This window comes from Syngnathus leptorhynchus, chromosome 1, assembly GCF_054491065.1.
Source record: "Syngnathus leptorhynchus isolate UIUO chromosome 1, UIUO_Slep, whole genome shotgun sequence".
In the NCBI taxonomy this organism is placed as follows: domain Eukaryota; kingdom Metazoa; phylum Chordata; class Actinopteri; order Syngnathiformes; family Syngnathidae; genus Syngnathus; species Syngnathus leptorhynchus.
Window position 1 is genome coordinate 10,389,338 of NC_141195.1, and position 17,073 is coordinate 10,406,410.

At 40.7% G+C, this 17,073-nt stretch overlaps 1 protein-coding gene across 1 annotated transcript; it reads right to left on the reverse strand.

Annotated features, from left to right (window-relative positions):
* Positions 1–1,820: 1,820 nt before the first annotated feature.
* On the reverse strand, positions 1,821–17,001 carry dennd2c (DENN/MADD domain containing 2C). The gene is made up of 19 exons (XM_085920409.1): positions 16,703–17,001; positions 11,345–12,237; positions 10,770–10,882; positions 10,302–10,384; positions 9,820–9,939; positions 8,891–8,969; positions 8,433–8,477; positions 7,506–7,690; positions 7,245–7,354; positions 6,014–6,083; positions 5,467–5,544; positions 5,171–5,311; positions 4,555–4,703; positions 4,278–4,455; positions 3,725–3,766; positions 3,214–3,322; positions 2,749–2,991; positions 2,465–2,551; positions 1,821–2,387 (listed from the first exon to the last, which is right to left on the reverse strand). The coding sequence occupies exons 2-19, from the start codon at positions 12,121–12,123 to the stop codon at positions 2,356–2,358; spliced, it is 2,643 nt and encodes an 880-aa protein (XP_085776535.1). The 5' UTR covers positions 12,124–12,237; positions 16,703–17,001; the 3' UTR covers positions 1,821–2,355.
* Positions 17,002–17,073: the final 72 nt, after the last annotated feature.

The window sequence follows — 17,073 nt, forward strand, 5'->3', positions numbered from 1 at the left end:
GAGTGTGCCATTTACTGTAGATCGGTTTTAGGTCATCGAATTATCTTTATGACTCACAATACAAGACACATTTTCTACCTAATAAACTTTGACTCTCCTGTTGGGGAGAGTAGTTAGGAAGTAGAGAGGCTTGGAACAAACACAACACTGCCAATACAACAGAGCCTCTGTTGTCTCTGTTGTTTGAATTTGAAAAATTCAAAGCTTTGTCGTTTCAAAGTACACCTGTAAAAACTGTGCTAATTGCATCTCAAAATACAAAGTCTTATTACACAATTTTGCCTATTTCCTGAGTTAATACGTTTCTTGTAACAGACAATATATACTTTTTTTTTTTTGCCATTTGAGTTCTGGGCTTTCCCTGTGCATCCACGAGGAGTCCGTCCACGTTACATTTCATTTTTGTATTAGTTTTTTCTAATCCGTCCAGACAAGGAAGGGAAAATTATCTCGTGAGTCAATATTTCTCTTATTGGGATATCAGAAAACGTGGGCTGCACAATGCAACTTCCTGACAAGTGGTTTATCGAGCAAGCTCACGTTTCACTTTTATTACATCTAGTAAATTATTGTATTTCTGCATTTAACGCAACACACATTGACACTCGTGGTTTATTGAGGTGGTTTCACTTTTATTACAGATAGTAAATTATTGTATTTCTGCATTTAACGCAACACACATTAACACTAATGGTTTATTGAGGTGACCGTGTTTTTCCTCTTTGCTTCCTCCATGCTGGTGAAGGAGCGGTCATGATAGACCTTTGTGCCAGCAGTCAGATGTTCGAAGACCAAGTTCCTAAATCTCCACTCCTTCAGTCCTTTACTTGGTAGACTTCGAAGTCCAGCATAATTCCATCCACTGGATCAGGGGTGTCAAACTCATTTTTTTCACGGGCCGCATTGTAGTCATAGGTTCTTTCAGAGGGCCACTATGACTATCAACCCAAATACATTTGTGAGCACCTCATATGATATACAGTAAAAGCTACAAAACAGTCAAATAACTCATTTTCAAATCAGACGAGTAAAAACTGGTCAAATATTTAAAATATATATATATTATTAAAAGTGAAGACAATTTGCAATTCTAGTAATGACCCACGAATAATGTGCACAATTGGTCTTCGCGGGCCACATAAAATGATGTGGCAGGCCGTATCTGGCCCCCGGGCCTTGAGTTTGACACCTGTGGACTGGATTCTGCTTTGATGGTACAAAGTACTGGACTGGAACTGGCCAGCCATTTGTAGCCCAAAGCATTCTTGGTTGTGCTCAAGGCATTATCCACGTCTCCAGAACTTAAGTGCTGCATAATCTCCCACCATATGGTATCTGTGCAAGGAGTTTCATTAGGGGTGAATTTTCACTCTCAAATTGATCAGATTGGTGTTTTACCGTCATTGCCAGCAATAGTAGAATGATTAAATGAAACCCAAATTCTAATCAAAATCTAGTGCAGAGACAGATTAACAAGAACCATTTACATCTTGTTCTTATTTTCCTTTCGGAGCTGCTCTCGTGATCGTGGAGATTTTGACTCCATTTTCAATTTTTACTGAAAGTGGTGTAATGTGGCGCAATCGCCAAAAGATGGCGTAGGCAGTGTCCCTAAAAGCGCCTAATCTGTCAAACTGAAAACAATAAAATAAAAACTAATTGATCTCGGGAGGTTCTATAAGAACAGCTTGTTTTTATACTTTGACTTAGGTGTAATTTTGTGTGCAGTACAACTGAATTGAACCATGTTTTTTATTTCTCATGTTAAAATGCACTTTTTTCCAGATAAATTGTGCATGCACAAATAAAAGACAATCATGAACGGAATATTGTCCTTGTCGCCCGTTGTTGCAGGACCCTTGACTATTTATTGATAAAAAGAAAGTCTTAAAATACGTTTTCACAGGCTCTTAACAATGTGCAAAATGTAGAACAAAAAAATATGTACAATACAAATCCAGTTTCCACAGAGAGAGAGGAGACTCAGTCTAACACTGAAATGGGACAACTTTAAGACCTTAAATTTCAGACAACTTTAAGATCAAACGCAGACAAATCAACACACCTTTCTACAGATTGTGCCTATAAAAGCATGAATCAAGCCCGTCCTTCAGACGCTACTTTACACTTTGCATGCAAATTGAAAAGGAAATAGAACTTTGCGGTTGGTAAAATTCCAATATTAAAACATAAACAAGAACATTATTGCAACCACACGTTGACAAAAGAGGGCAATGCAAAGGAATATTTGTTGTGGCTCCACGGAGACGTCACTCAAACGTACACGAGCTGGAAGATATTTCCAGCTCAATGAATCAGTTTTAGAACAACACTTGCTCCTCTTCAAATTACAGTTCATTTTATTTGTAGAAGCTTCATCTTATTTCCTGGAATAAGCAAATAACAGTTAGAAAAGTCGATACATTTTTAATCAAATTTATGAAAATGAACAAATATGACTCACCCAATCCTTTAAGAAACTTGTTGACTCCGCTTGGTTCGGGGTCGGGAGAAGAGTCCAAATAGTTGGCCACTCTCGTTTCAAACAAGCCTACAGAGGAGAAACACACATTATTGCATGCAGATGATATATTCTGCCATCATATTATTTTTCAATACAAATTCCAACAATTGCCCCAGGCCCATCATTTTTTAAAAACGAACACAGTGCCCCTATTTGGGAGAGGCAATCTTTCTTTTTTTTTTTTTTTTTTTTTTTTTAAATGAAAAATAAACAATGAGTATTACCCCTTCCTCCTCCCTTGCGCAGCTCTTTGTCCTGAACGAATCCGGCAAACATCTGCGATTCCATGAAGAGCTGCAAGAACTGACGGACGCCGCGCGACGGGTGAGACTTGCGGAAGTTGTCGCGCTGAAGCTCCCGGCTCCCGTTGGACGATTCGGCCATGTGGAGGGGATAGTGACCAACCAGCTCCACAAAGAAGCGCACAAAAGCCTCTGACACCAGGGAGCACAAGTTCACCGGCTGGCCTGGACGGGACACAGAGATTAAAGCCCACCTCTGAATTTGTTTTCCCTTCTCTGACAAATACCAATATGTATTTAATGATTTTTATGTGACATGATTGGACACACGTGAACGGGCATACGGATTTGTGTATATCGTGTATACAGCAAAGGTGTGTGTGTGTGTGTGTGTGTGTGTGTGTGTGGCCAGGTTTTAATATGACTCACATATGTGATGTCACAAACCTTCAGACGTGTCGCTGTCCTCCTGCTTGAGAATCTCTTCCCGCTCTTCTAAAATCTGCTGTAATGCTGCTTGAAGTTTACTAGGCAGGATGCAGTCCTCATCACCGAGCTACACAGCAACGAGGCATCACATTTACTTTCCACTGCAGTGGTGTGGAAACGTGTTTGACTTCTTCTTGACTACTTTTGCATGTTTATCAAACCTTAATGTTTCCTAAATGAACTGAAAAATGTGTTAGCCACAGTAAATTTTACAAGGTAAGTCATTTTTACACACGAGGTCAGGGAGCTTTGAATATTTGACCCCTTAATAAATCAAAGCAATATCGAAAACCGCATTTTAGGATTACAGGTTATCTTTGTCTGATCTATACTTTTGTTTGATCATCTTAAACATTAATCTGCGTAAATTAGGCAGCAGAGGGGGACAAAAAACCTTTCCATTGCTCTGTAAATGTCAGGCGAAAACTTCATCCAATCACTCTCAAAATAAAATATCGGGTCTACATACCTGAGTAACAAAGTCATCTGCACACAAATCCACAATGAGCACCTGCACAGACAGAGAAAAGCTGATTTGAGCATCATTCACATTCATATGCAGGGAAGGCAAACAAAAAAAGTTGGCTAAATAAATAAAATACACTCCAAACTAGACTGTCATTCAGTTAGAGGAGGCCAACTTCCACAAGGTTCATTGGTTTGCAAAAGCGGCTGTCATTTTGTGGGACTGTGAGGGACTTCCAGTTTCTCCAACATAAGACTAACTAGATGGAAGAGTTCCACCATGACTCAAGCAACAAAAAGACAAAAACTCATTCTTCTATTTCAAAATGTTCTATCGAATTTCCTCAAATAGTGTCATATATTCATACGTGAGGAGATCTTTAGCTATAGAAATGTATTTCTATTATATAAGCGAGACTAAATACCAATCGTATTCAGAATAATTCAGTATGACATTTGACTGATTCCATCCATGAAAAAAAGAACCAAAACAATCCCTCTTTGAGTGTGATAATTAAAAACGATATATACAGTTGAGCAGAGTAGTTGTGACCAACCTCCTCTATAGGAAGTTCCAGCACCTGGGGCAAGCAAGGAGCCAGCACCCCGATGAGAAAAGGAGTAGGGGAGCAGCTAATGTCCAACATGCTGGTAGGAAGCACGGGCACGAAGGTGTGCTGCCAGGTGAACGGGTAGAGCAGCGCCAGCACTGCGTGGCCGCAACGGGACAGGACACTGGTAGATCAGATCAAACAAGCACGAGATGAAGAGATGTCTTTCATAGAGGAATGTAAGTTAAGAAATATGTGTTTGGGGGTGGGGGGGGGGGGTCACCTGAGTTTTTCAGCGATAAAGATGACTCTCCTCTCAAGCAGAAGAGAAGCAAACACCTGCAGGAGTTTCCCCACACTGAGACACTGGAGCAGCGTGTCAAAGTCCACATGCTCTAGTCGGGAGTCGACCGGACGACACAGAGTCAGCACCTGCATTGAGAGTGGCGTCTTATGTTTTGGGTTGGGTTTTTTTTTAATATTGTGAGATTGTCCACATTTACCTATACCGTTTTCAGTATTCAGAAGTCAAAATGAAATCATCTTTTGGTTGTTAAATGAGTCATCCTTTTTGTCAAAAAAAAACAACAACCCCAAATTAAAATCAGAAACAGAAAATCTCATCAAATCGCGAATATTTAGCACATCCTAAGTCGTTAGTAAACATGAGCAAACATAACGGGTGATTGGAGAGCCACTTGGAAGGAATTTTGTCATAAACGCTGCAGGCGAGAAAGTCAAGTCAGCAGTAGTGGTGAAAAAAGTAGGAAGACTAAAAAAGCCACTAAACGGGACTGTCGTGACCACCAGGGGACGGAGCGTGAATGTAGCCTTCCACAGACGGCCTGACATAACTCAGACACAGAAGAACAAAAGTGCTAATTAGCACTGCGGCTTACCTCATTGCCAGTGCCAGGCAGGAAACTCTTGACCATGACTGTGCGGCCTGGAGCTGGGAACGGAGCTTCCATCACACTACGCATAAAAGGGTAAACGAGTGCCGGGGAGATCTCTCGACGCCGCTCCACCTCCTCTAAAATCTGTGCGGGCAAAGTATTGTTGCTTCTGTATGTCACTTCAAAAGTATTTGGACACCAGGCACTCATCTCATGTGTTGCCTACCAAATGGTCGGTGCGCTGGTATGAAAACACCATTTTCAAACGTGCTCATAAGTGCAGTATGAACTATCTTTACCTTGGCAAACAGGTTGAAACAGCCCAACTTGCTGACGACACAATGAACCTCAGGGAGCCTTTTGCCCTTTCCGCTGGGCTTAAAGAAGACAAAAGTTTCATATATCAGACACACCCATGACATCATTGCTCGAGTGTCAACGCAGTTGGTTTAACAACTTGAGACTGCACGGCACAGAAAGGTAGTAGGTTTAAAAGCATTTATAGTCCAAGGCAACAAAAAAAATCGAACTTAGTCGATGGTGTTAACAAGCCGCGTTACCACACAGGCAGCAATCTTATGCGACTGTAAAACTAAAAATCTCTGCCAGGACACAATAGGCTAAAACCACACAACACAACAGCAAGACCACATAATTTGAACCCAAAAAGACTGCGGAGAAGAAAGTGTTTTGACGGTTCCCTGCAAGACAAAAGACGGGAAATTCTTCTCACTTTCAGTCATGTGGCTTTTGCTTCACGATTCACACGCACTCAGCCTACAGAGTTGAGTAAGCATGTGGCTGGCTGCCATATTATCACACAAACATCACGCTAAAGTGACTCACCAGGATCTTACGGCAGTAACAGAACCAGCGGCTCCCGTCTTCTCCGGTCAAGACGAAGGAGAATGTCTCGCTGGTAAAAACAACAAAACCAAATAAAAATGATTGTCAGGCATGAATGAGTCTACTTTCAAAGATCCAAAATCATTGATGAGGATTGGAATTGTTGATTATGCTGATGAATGACTTTTCTGTTTTTGGGGAAAGCACAAACGGGAAGTAGAGATCATCAGGGAGCAACTTAAAACAATGAGAACATACCGGATGAGGGATATCAGTTTCATTGGTGCATACAAAGAAGCAATGTATTTAAAAATGTCTTCCTTACTGTGATACAGTAGTGTAGAACTGACGGCACAGCATCAGACTGCCAATTGTTTTGTTAGCGTTACTGCTCAGATGCCGACAATGTATGTAAAGTTGAGAAAAAAAAAACCTAACCCATTACCCTAGCCCTAGTTTGAAACCCTATATTAATTATGAAACGCTTACCCTAGGTTGCAAAGCTGACTTTAGTTTGAAACCGTACTACGACATTTAACCAAAAACATTTAACATCTAACATTTAAACTCCACTGCTAACCCTTGCCCCTAACACTAACCCTAGTTTGAGACCCTAACTTTAATTTGAATCCCTACTTTGAAACTACTTAACCCTATTTTCAAACCCTACTATGAAACCCAACTCCTTGTTTAAAACCCTACTTTGAAACCCCTACCCCAGGTTGAAAAACTGACTTTGGTTTGACACCATACTACGACACTTAATCAAGAACCTTAACCCTTGCACTTAAACCTTAAGACCAATCCTAACAAGAGACAAAGGTTCGAATTGAAGGAGCAAATGGAAAACTCTTCTTTAATAGGTGTAATATTAATTTGGCGTAATTTGTCCAATCGGAGTGCCTGTCGCCTGACATGTTGCCAGTTGAGTACGGGAAAATAAATGGAAGACAAAGCAGCAATAAGCAATTGAAAACCTTGGGGTTTTGCGTTTCTTTAAGACAAAAAAGAAGAAAAATATTGACGCGTGATGTGTTGCATTGCCAATACCTGTCTCATTAGTGATGATAAAGTTAAAACAGAATGTTAGGTTTAACATGACACCTTTCTGACAGTTTAATTTGAAATGTTTTTTTTTAAATATATTTTATGATCACTCGAATAAAGTATTGGATTTTGGCGCAAAGTCAACTTTATAGTATGTCAAGTGTCATCTTCTACGATGGCTGACCTTGGTGTGTGCGCTGAAGGCTTCCAGTCACGTACATCTGGGAAGCAGAATTTGGGAATGACCTTTAATTGATCTTCAGCTTCCTTGGAGAGTCGAGATGATTTTTCAAACTGAAAACAGAACAATTCATATTTAAACCCAGGGGCAAGTCACTCGATTTGAATTGCTCAATGATTCCCATTACAAACGATCATCTACACGATGATACAATAAGGTTTGACGATTGTCATCAATCACTCATCATAATCGGAAGTTACAAACCATTTTTGGAAACTGTTGCGTTATTTCAGGGGAGTAGGTATTGGCTGGGGAACCTTTCCTCAGAGACACCACTACAAAAATCTGAAAGAGCTGTTGCTGCTGTGCTTGGATCAGGTCTTTCTCCAGAGTGCGATAGCCTGGTTTGCGCTTCAACGTGGACTGTTTGTAAACAGATCTCCTTAAACCTGCCAGACATCACACAGTGAGCTTCCTGTTTTCACAAGACATTTGGGGACCAAATATCCCAAACATAGTACACTGTAAGGGTTAAGACTCATTTTAAAGAATACTTACGACACCCTTAGTTCCAATTTTAAAAGTTTTGTACTCGGCGATAGATTGGTATGGATAAATTTAATGTATCTGAATTTTATTTGATCACCTATACATAAAGGAATTCTACCAATGACACAATTTTTTTTCCCCTGACAAGGCCTCCGGTGGCCTCACATCGGAATTCTTTACAAAAGTAAATTTCTACTTGGCGATTAGTCATTGACTGCGCAAGCCAAGTCCACAGTTGGGGCTTACAGAGGAGCGACTAAAGAATAGAGAAGAAAATAAGAGGCAGTAGGAAAAGGAGTTGAATGTGGACAGCTGCTCAGAGGCACTTTCTCCTCACATTTTTCTCATTGCCAATTAACTTTACAAAAGCTATCTAGATGCTGTTTCTTTTTTGAAGGTTTTTGTACAGTTGTTGTTGTTTTTTTGCAAGGACTAAAGAAGACAGATCAAATACATGCGTTACATAACAAACTTTTTCTGGCTGTTTAAAACAATCGTACAACAGTTGCTCATGTTGACCCAAAACAAGTGTGGTGTCAAATGAAATCGCGTTGCTGATAGTTTGTTGGTGGTCAATGAGAATTGAATCCATCTCTTGAATGCAAAATACAGACAGGAAAAGCCTTTCATTCTGTGTGCTACCTTTGCCATTGTCTTCAGGGTCGCTCTCAGTCCCACTGGTCTCCTCTGGCCAGATAAAAATGGAGGGATTAGTGACACGCAGCGCTGCGGAACGGCCTTACGGTCACCCGCGGACATGTTATCAAAAAGAACGGGAATTCACTCGGCGGACATGTTGTCTAAAAGAAAGTGAATTCACTCCGCGGACATGTTATCAAAAAGAAAGTGAATTCACTCCTAATCATCTAAATTGCTGATACACATTACATCTGTGCTTTAGGAATAGCTGGAAGTGTGTATATGTTTGTTTGTGTGTGTGTGTGTGTGTGTGTGTGTGTGTGTGTGTGTGTGTGTGTGTGTGTGTGTGTGTGTGTGTGTGTGTGTGTGTGTGTGTGTGTGTGTGTGTGTGTGTGTGTGTGTGTGTGTGTGTGTGTGTGTGTGTGTGTGTGTGTGTGTGTGTGTGTGTGTGTGTGTGTCACCTCGCACTGCAACTCCTTGGTTTTTCACCCGCTTCCTCCCTCGCTTGTCATCAAATATTGTCTCGATCTTATTAACGTACTGTGTGGTATGAAACACAAACAACACGTTTTTGTTAGACCCCATGATTCTGGAGCTGTGACAGAATGATGGAATTGATGCCATTTGGCTAAAGGGCTCTTAACAAGGGCATTCAAAATTGTGAAATTGTAATTTAGGTTTAAAAAGGCAATTTTTTGGTATTTGTGTAACAGAATATCATAAAAAGTAGAATAAATAAGGGGTCTAATGAACCTCGGGGAAGACATTCTGGTTGACTTTAACGGACCGTGGTAAACTTGCTTTTGTTAAGTGCTTATAAGCTACACAAGTCAAGTCTAAGAATGAACTGTTATTAACACTGACAACTGATCTGAGTTATAAAATAATGTCTTGAAATAAACGTTTACACTGCATCCTGCATAGAACTCTGAAAAGTAATCTAGTAGTAGTACTAGTAGTGGCACCCACAATAGAGTCGTGACAAGTGCCGCATTATTATAGAGCCCTTGACGTATGTCATACACAATGACAACACCAGACACTTATGTTATTGGAAGGTGAAATTACATGTGGTTATCGTTACAAAGAGTTGCCACCATAGGTCTCTTATGAATAGTAAATTGATACTATACCTTATTGCCAAAGGTTGTTTCTGTCAAGTCACTCTCTACAGCCATGGCTCAAAGGTTACGTTTTTATTTATATCAATGCGCTCTTAAGTTGCTCATTTATCTCTTTAGTTCGGTGTCTTCTACTTCCGTCTAGTAACAACAGCGTCTCCATTTATATCCTCCACCTAAACAAATGACGTCACTCGTTCTACCACATTGCAGCAAAACCACCACGTGACTGGCTGAATGGCACATGGAATGCATTGACAAACTATTACCAGAGGTGTCTTGTGAATTTTAGGAGCGCTTGAGCGTCGGGGGGTTGCAGGATTGGCAACGGTTGATCTTAAATGCGGCATTGTCCTCCTCTCCATTTTGGTTTGGGATTTTGCATGGAGCTGTAAAACAGTTTGTTAGAAATCAGTGGAACGAATCTGAAGGAAGCTTTTGCTATACAGTGAAGTCACGCTACTCATGCGGGAAAGGGACCAAAAGCCCTGCCGCAAATAGCAAAATCGCCAGAATAATAGACACTCACCCAAAAAGGGTTGTAATTGCCTATACGGTTGTGGCAAAACGCAAAAATGCAGCTCCTTCCTTCAGTTTAAAAAAAAAAAAAAAGGTGCTTAGGACCAATATGCAACAAAGCAGTCGTTTTATTTTTGATCCGAGCTTTGTCAAGCGAGTGAATTTTCCCAGCAGTTAATAAAAGATATGCTACAAAACTAATCTGTAAATGTTAATTCGACTTTCTCCTTACCTTTGTGTTGTGAGGCCTGCTGATGGGAAGACACATAGGAGGTAACTTGATATCCTCGTAAGGGTTATCTCTGGTCACTTCACCTGAGAAATTGAAATAACCCAAAGTCTTAGCATCCAATGTGTTACTTGTTAAGTGCGGAATGGAAAGTTGCTATTGCCAAGAATAATGCCTCATGTTAAGTCCAAGAGAGCAGACAAGTGACATGATTGTTATTAAGTAGAAAGGCATGGTCATACACAACTACATACATACTGTGTATTTGATGTGTCCATATTTCAATTGTGTATTGTTTATTGGTTCATGATTTTGCTGTACATACATGTAGCACAAAAAAATAGCATAAGACAAGATTTCAGCGTTGGCTAAATAAAAACCTATGACTGTGTTCTGCATATCAAAAATCCTCGTAGTGTGGTTGACTGTGAATTCAAATAGGACTTTGACACTCGAGCGAACTCAACTTACAAACAATGTCTTCATAAATATTGTCATCGGAATATGCATGGTGAAGGGTCGAGTGCCTCGCTTGGTTTCCCTTCACAGTGGGATGCATCGCGTCCTCGTACTCAAAGGACCTCCTGTAGAATGATGGCGTGGAAGTGGAGCAAGACACAATTCACATTAGTTTATCATAATAGCATGTTTTCCTTCGCAGTCAAAATCTTGGAACATGCCCTTCCCCCAAAGGGAAGAAAATCCTATCTCCTCCAGTGATCATTTAGTCATTTGCGAACGAGTCAGGACTTGGAGGTGTACTCCCGATCAACTGTTACGTAAGTGCATGCCAGTGACGGACGGCATGATCAAGCCAAGCGATGAAGTTTGAGGAAGGCTACATCCTGAAACAATAGGGAACAATGCTGGCAGATGGGACATGACATCACACTTGGATGCAAGCCAGCCCTCGTGTCAGAACAAGGCTTTTAAACACCTGAAAACACCAACAGGTACTGATAGCAACACAGAAAAACATAAGTGACATACAACAAGCATTCAAAATATTGAAATTTACAGAGTACAACTTTGGTGCGTCAACCCACCTGTTGTTTTTCTGCCTTGAAAGTCCATTGGTCCTGGCGACCGGACACGGAGGGGGCGGGAAGCTCGGCGGGTGGGCTACCTTGCGACCCCTCCCACCGGGCTGGTTGTTGTGGTTTGATCTGCTGTTCCATGGCACTGCGTCCTTTGCAGCTCCCTGATACTTGAACGTCCGTTGTGGTTTAGGCGGAGCTTCACCTAAAGACGTTCTGCCTTTCTCCCAAAGGCAGCGGTCCACTTCCAGATTACGCCAGAAACCCCGAGAAGTATAAAAGTTCCCAGCGGGCATGTTGTCCTCGCTGTCATCGGCTAACCGTGGGAGGTGTTTGGACTCGGCATCAACATTCAAGATGCAGTTTGACTTTAGCTTACCATCCATTGTGACTTTGTCTGTGTTGGAATCCATGAAAGGCAACATCAGTATTTGTGTCGACTTGTTTCCTGGGCCGGACTTTGGAGCAATACTGCCGCTTCTGGACTGTGCTCGGGATTCCCGAAAATCCAAAGCCAAACTCTGAGCGTCGGCGTCTTTACGATGAAGGTCTTTGTTCGAACACCCGTTGCTCAAGACACCCTCGGACGAAATTCGGGCCACACGCAGAGGCTCGGCCTTCATTGAAAGATCCTTGCTTCGACCTTCCCACTGGGAAATCCTCTCCCTGATGTTGCGGCCTGGCTCGGGAGACTGCCGGCCTTGCCATCCTACAGCAGCCCTCTTGTGCGAAGAAGGTTCAACATTCGCAAGCCCTCGCCTGCCTTGCTCCACACTCAGAGCCAGCATGTTCAGAGGGGGGAAGAGTCAACTTGCCTCCGGTTCTCCATTCATGAGCACACCGAGGAAGTCTTAAAGTGCCTTCTTGCTTAAGTGCTTGCCTGCTTGTCTCATTTTGCAAACCTAAAAAGTAAACACATATATCAACCATTAATCACTTTGCATTTTAAAACAAGTCATTGCGGGCTCAAGCAAGGCGGACACACGTGAGGCCATCCTTCCAAAAATAAAAGCAGTAACAATATGGAACAGAAATGCTATGTCTTGAGCTGACCCAAGCCTCTCTGAGGCCTCAGGGAAATTCTGCTAGTTTTGTCTTCACCCAATGACAGCGGAAGGAATATTGGATTTTATTCAGTGCTTTCAGGGCTCACTTTCACGTGCGACAGTTTCAAAATAGAGTACGGTATGTGAAAGTGTTGTGAAATACTTGACACAAAAATACTAGTGCGTGTAAAAAGAGAGTGCAATAGAGAGTAGGTGACAGATTTTGACCACACTTTAGACATTCTATAGAAGTGGATGTCTGTAGCCAGCTGTGAGGTCCCCCTTGTGTAGACCTCACCACTCAGTCTTGTTTATATATACACTGTGAATAGCCAGGGGAAAAAATGTAAATGTGGTCATACCGGCCTGCAAAATTATTTCAGCCTGTACTGTGAGACCTCGATATAGTAGGATTCTGCCAAGTAGGCTATGCGGGAAAGTCTTTTACTTTCAAAGCATTTTGAATGGTCGTATATAACAACACGTTGACGATTTCATGACAAATCTGTTACGAGAGGAAAGGGCCGCTCTAGAGACGGCACATTTGCTGCATATATGTATTGAAGAGAGAGCAGCAGTATATTTTTGTTAGTTTATACAAACTTGTATAATTTTCACACTTTTATACTGTTATACTTATCATGTCAATCAATTCCTATTAATTTATATATTTTATCATGTCAATCAATGTGTAAATACTCTTATTAATTTATACACACATAGTTATTCAATCAGAACACTGACACAGCACACAGAGCTTGGTAACTTTTCCATTACACATAAGGCAAAGCTCATTAACTTCATGACAGACATAAAACATTAAGTAGATGACAAGACAGGGGATAACAGAACAAATATTACACCACATATTTGTTTTCCTTAATCGACGAACATCTTGAACAAAACGCAACAGTATCTATCTTTGAACTGAAATTAAACAGAAAGTGAATTCAAATGATTCAAAGTCCAAGCCTCGGGTGAAAAAAAAATCCTCACTAGAAATATATGCAGCTACTCGACTGGGCAAACTTGTCACGTGACTGGGACGAGCGTCTTGACCTGAATTAATTAATTACTAACTAACCAACCCCAACCCTAGGCCCAACCCTAGCCCGAGCACTAACCCTACCTCTAGCCCTCACCCTAGACTTTAGTGAGGTGTATGGTTTTATGGGGCAGCACACGAGTAACTATGTTGCAAATTTTTCCATGATCAGATATTTTAGGATTTGAACCCAGGTTGCTGGGATGAGAGTCCAGAGCACTAACGAACACTATGGAACCCTCACTTGGATTGCATGCTTTCATGGAGCAGCTCACAAGTGAATAGTTACAGCGCTATAAACCTTTGGCAAATGTTTGAAGCCAAGCAAAACTTACTTTTATAAAAGTGACAGTCATGCAGCCAGCAGAAGACGTCTTGACACATCATAGGGCTGGATGACGTGGCTGTGAAATACTTTTTTTTTTATTCCAAATGTAATTGTTATGGCTACAAATGGTAAGGATGGATATAATCATTCAAATGTAAATAAATATAGTACTACCAGACCAGCATTAAATATTCAATGTGGCACAACATCTGGCAGTTTGGGATACCCTATTGTCAAAGAATAAAGGCAGTTCAAAAAGATGATTATGAAATGCAATGAATTGAGTCTTTTGTGCTCAAATTAGAATGCAATGGGCGGCTTTTCAAAAATGTGTCCTGAAAAAAATTAAATCAAATCAAAACAATATTTTCTCTTCAGATTTCAGCTTGCAAGCATTGACAGAAAAGTTTCTACCCACTCTACACATGAATATATTCATCAGCAGCATTCACCCTGACTGCACATCAATGTAGTCAGTGTACGCTTGAGGGAAAAGGAGGTGGGGGCTTGTCAAATTCCACAACACAACTCATGAGCTTCATAATGATATGTGCTAAATTCCATTGGAGCAATAATGAAGGAATTTGAGGACTACCTTTAAGCAGAGCCATTCTGTCACTCAAGTGTCGCCTTTGTTTTGGCTTGACCTCAATCCAATGTGGGCTTGGACTGGAATGCGCTTCCAGTAGCGTGCCATGACAATGTGTCTCCCAAACTGACCCACTTGCATTAGTTGCACATTTTCACAGGAAGGTCAGAGTTGGGTTTCCTGCACTGCAGGAAGATAGATCAGCCGACTATCCATAATGATGGGGAACAAGTTGCAACCACTCATTTGAGCTATGTTGAGATCAGATACATTTGTGCGCCTTTGAAATAAATGACAAATTAGCAATGTTTACGATTCGGTGTCAATTTAGATCAAAATCAACCATTTTTTAAATGTCAATGCAGAACGGGGGACATATGGAAGATGTACAGGACTTGTTCTTGTTTGTATACAAATAGTTGCCTGAAATGCCACTTCGGGAGACATTGCACTACACACCCACGCATTGTGCTGCAAAACAGTGAGGCAAATTAACATAACTGTCTCGCTCCTGTTATAGTAAAGTTGCGCTAAATTGTCCACGTCATTCGTCAGCTTGTTGATGAGAGGCAAGAATCTATGTGACTTTGGAGATGACCACATGAAATCGATTAGTGGGGAAACGTGTCGTCTTGACTCATCGAGCTCAATCCAATCCTAAACGACGTTTCAGCATTTTACAATCGTGCCGTAGAACATGTAAAGGACTGAAAAAGTGTCAAATGCAGACAACTGCAGAACTCCAAAGTTCCTCTGGCATTACAATTATCACGGAAAATATTCTCTTCTACTCTAGCATGATTTTTGCTGGCCACGCAGCTGCAAGTGTCGGCTTGTATATGAGTAGCGTAGCGCACATCACTAAATTCTGAAACTGTACAAAGTGATTTGTCACACTTCTCCATTTGGCAGACTATGGGATGGTTTTCCCAGGATAAGCCGGTGGACATTCCGGATCTGGACAGCTGTGTTCGGGGTAAATAGTTTTCTGTTTCAAGCATGACTGTGCCCCAGTCCACATAGTCCACAAAAGGCATGCTTGGGTGAGGTTGGTGTGGAAGAATAAACCTTTGGGATGAATTAGCATGAGGAGGCACTCTCAGTTCTTCGGTCTTGTCACAAGAGTGGAGGTTGTGGCAGAAAAAGAGACACTTTTTGGGTTTCGAATGGGAGATCATGAATATTTGCCCATACCCTGTTAATGTAGTGAGCCAACAAAGATCATCAGGTATTCTGTGGAAAATTATCCAAGTTCACGTTTTATGATTGTTATTCACTTACCACAAATCAACATTGCCGTTAAGGTAAAGGTTGGGAAACACCATCCTAACGTGACTGATGATAAAAATAAAAAAGAACAAAAACAAGAAGTCCCAGAATAAGGAATTCCAGTCCAACTTACACATTTCACACTCGCCACAAAAAACTGTACTGCAGTTTTTTTTTTTCTTTATCTCATTCACTGCCAAGTACATTTAAATTTGCCAACAATAATCCAATCCAACCGGTTTATATATTGCAGATTTTGTCTGTAAAAATTCAGGTTTTTAAATCACTGAATAAAAGATCCCTGGAGATGGTGGATTGATCGCTTTCACACATTTTGAATAGAAGACAAAGATTAAACGGCAAAAGTCTATAAGTAAGAGAAATGCCAACACATAAATGAATACGAGTAGCATGTATGGTATAAGACAGGGCTAATTTGGAAAATAATCAATATTTACTCTCAATATAACAGCTTTTATTTATCCATCCATCCATCTTTTTTTTCTTACAGATGCTCTCCATGGAGTTAACTTTGTTGTTTCTTTCTTTCTTGTTTTCGTTCCGTTTGCATTGTCGCAAAAGTAAAAAAAAAAAAAAGAAAAAAAAAGAAGAAGAAAAAAAAAAAAAGTCATTATTCTGAGATATGTATCTTTTCAACAACAAAATCTAATTGTTTCATCTACTTTTTGGACAGAAACTGGTATTTTAGATGAAACCAGCGCAACGCATGATGTTCTACTGCAGATTACCTAGGATTAAGGAATGGAGAAAGCAAGAAGCAAGCGTTTTAGAATTCTCTTTCTTGAGATAGATTCGGTGTCACGAAACACAGCATTCTGTCAGTTTTGAGTGATTAGTCAAAATGCTCCAAAGCGGCAGAAAATACGGGGAAACTCCTTGGGAAAGGGCTGGACAGTCAAAACAAACAAAACATTTCAAATGTCCATTACTGCATTCAAATAAAGTGTGGCAACATATTATTACAACCATTTAGCTAACAATGAAAAATGTCAAACTCATCACCATAAGTTGTTTACGGAATAAAACAAACATATATGCATTCTAAATGGAAATATTGATAAGGACTTACCGGTTAAATGAAGTGCAAAACTCATCCTCGTCCCCCTCGGCGATCAAATATTTGATTTAAAGTTAAGACTTTGGTCGCGCTCATCGTTCAATGAAAAGTTTGGAGACGTGTAATTCTGCATTAAAAAATACGACAGATAATAATGTGTGGGTTCAAATTAAAGTTTAACTTAAGTATTTGTGAATGCGTGTCACTTGATGTGCAGTCCAACAACAACAAAGAAAGTGGCAAAGAGAGACGAGTAGCGTTTTGCAGCACTCGCCCTACTCCCATTGAGGACAATTATAAAAGTTCAAGATAATAAACTCACGCAACTTCCGTTTAAAGCTTTCAAAATATAGCCGCAAAATAGTTAAGTTACGACTTTCAAA

Coding starts and splice junctions, on each gene's coding strand:
- dennd2c (XM_085920409.1), bottom strand. CDS start 12,123: ATGCTGGCTCTGAGTGTGGAGCAAGGCAGGCGAGGGCTTGCGAATGTT. Junction 6,084..7,244: donor CCTTCAGCGCACACACCAAG/GTCAGCCATCGT, acceptor TGTTTTTACCAG/CGAGACATTCTCCTTCGTCT. Junction 3,323..3,724: donor CAGATGACTTTGTTACTCAG/GTATGTAGACCC, acceptor GTTGCTGTGTAG/CTCGGTGATGAGGACTGCAT.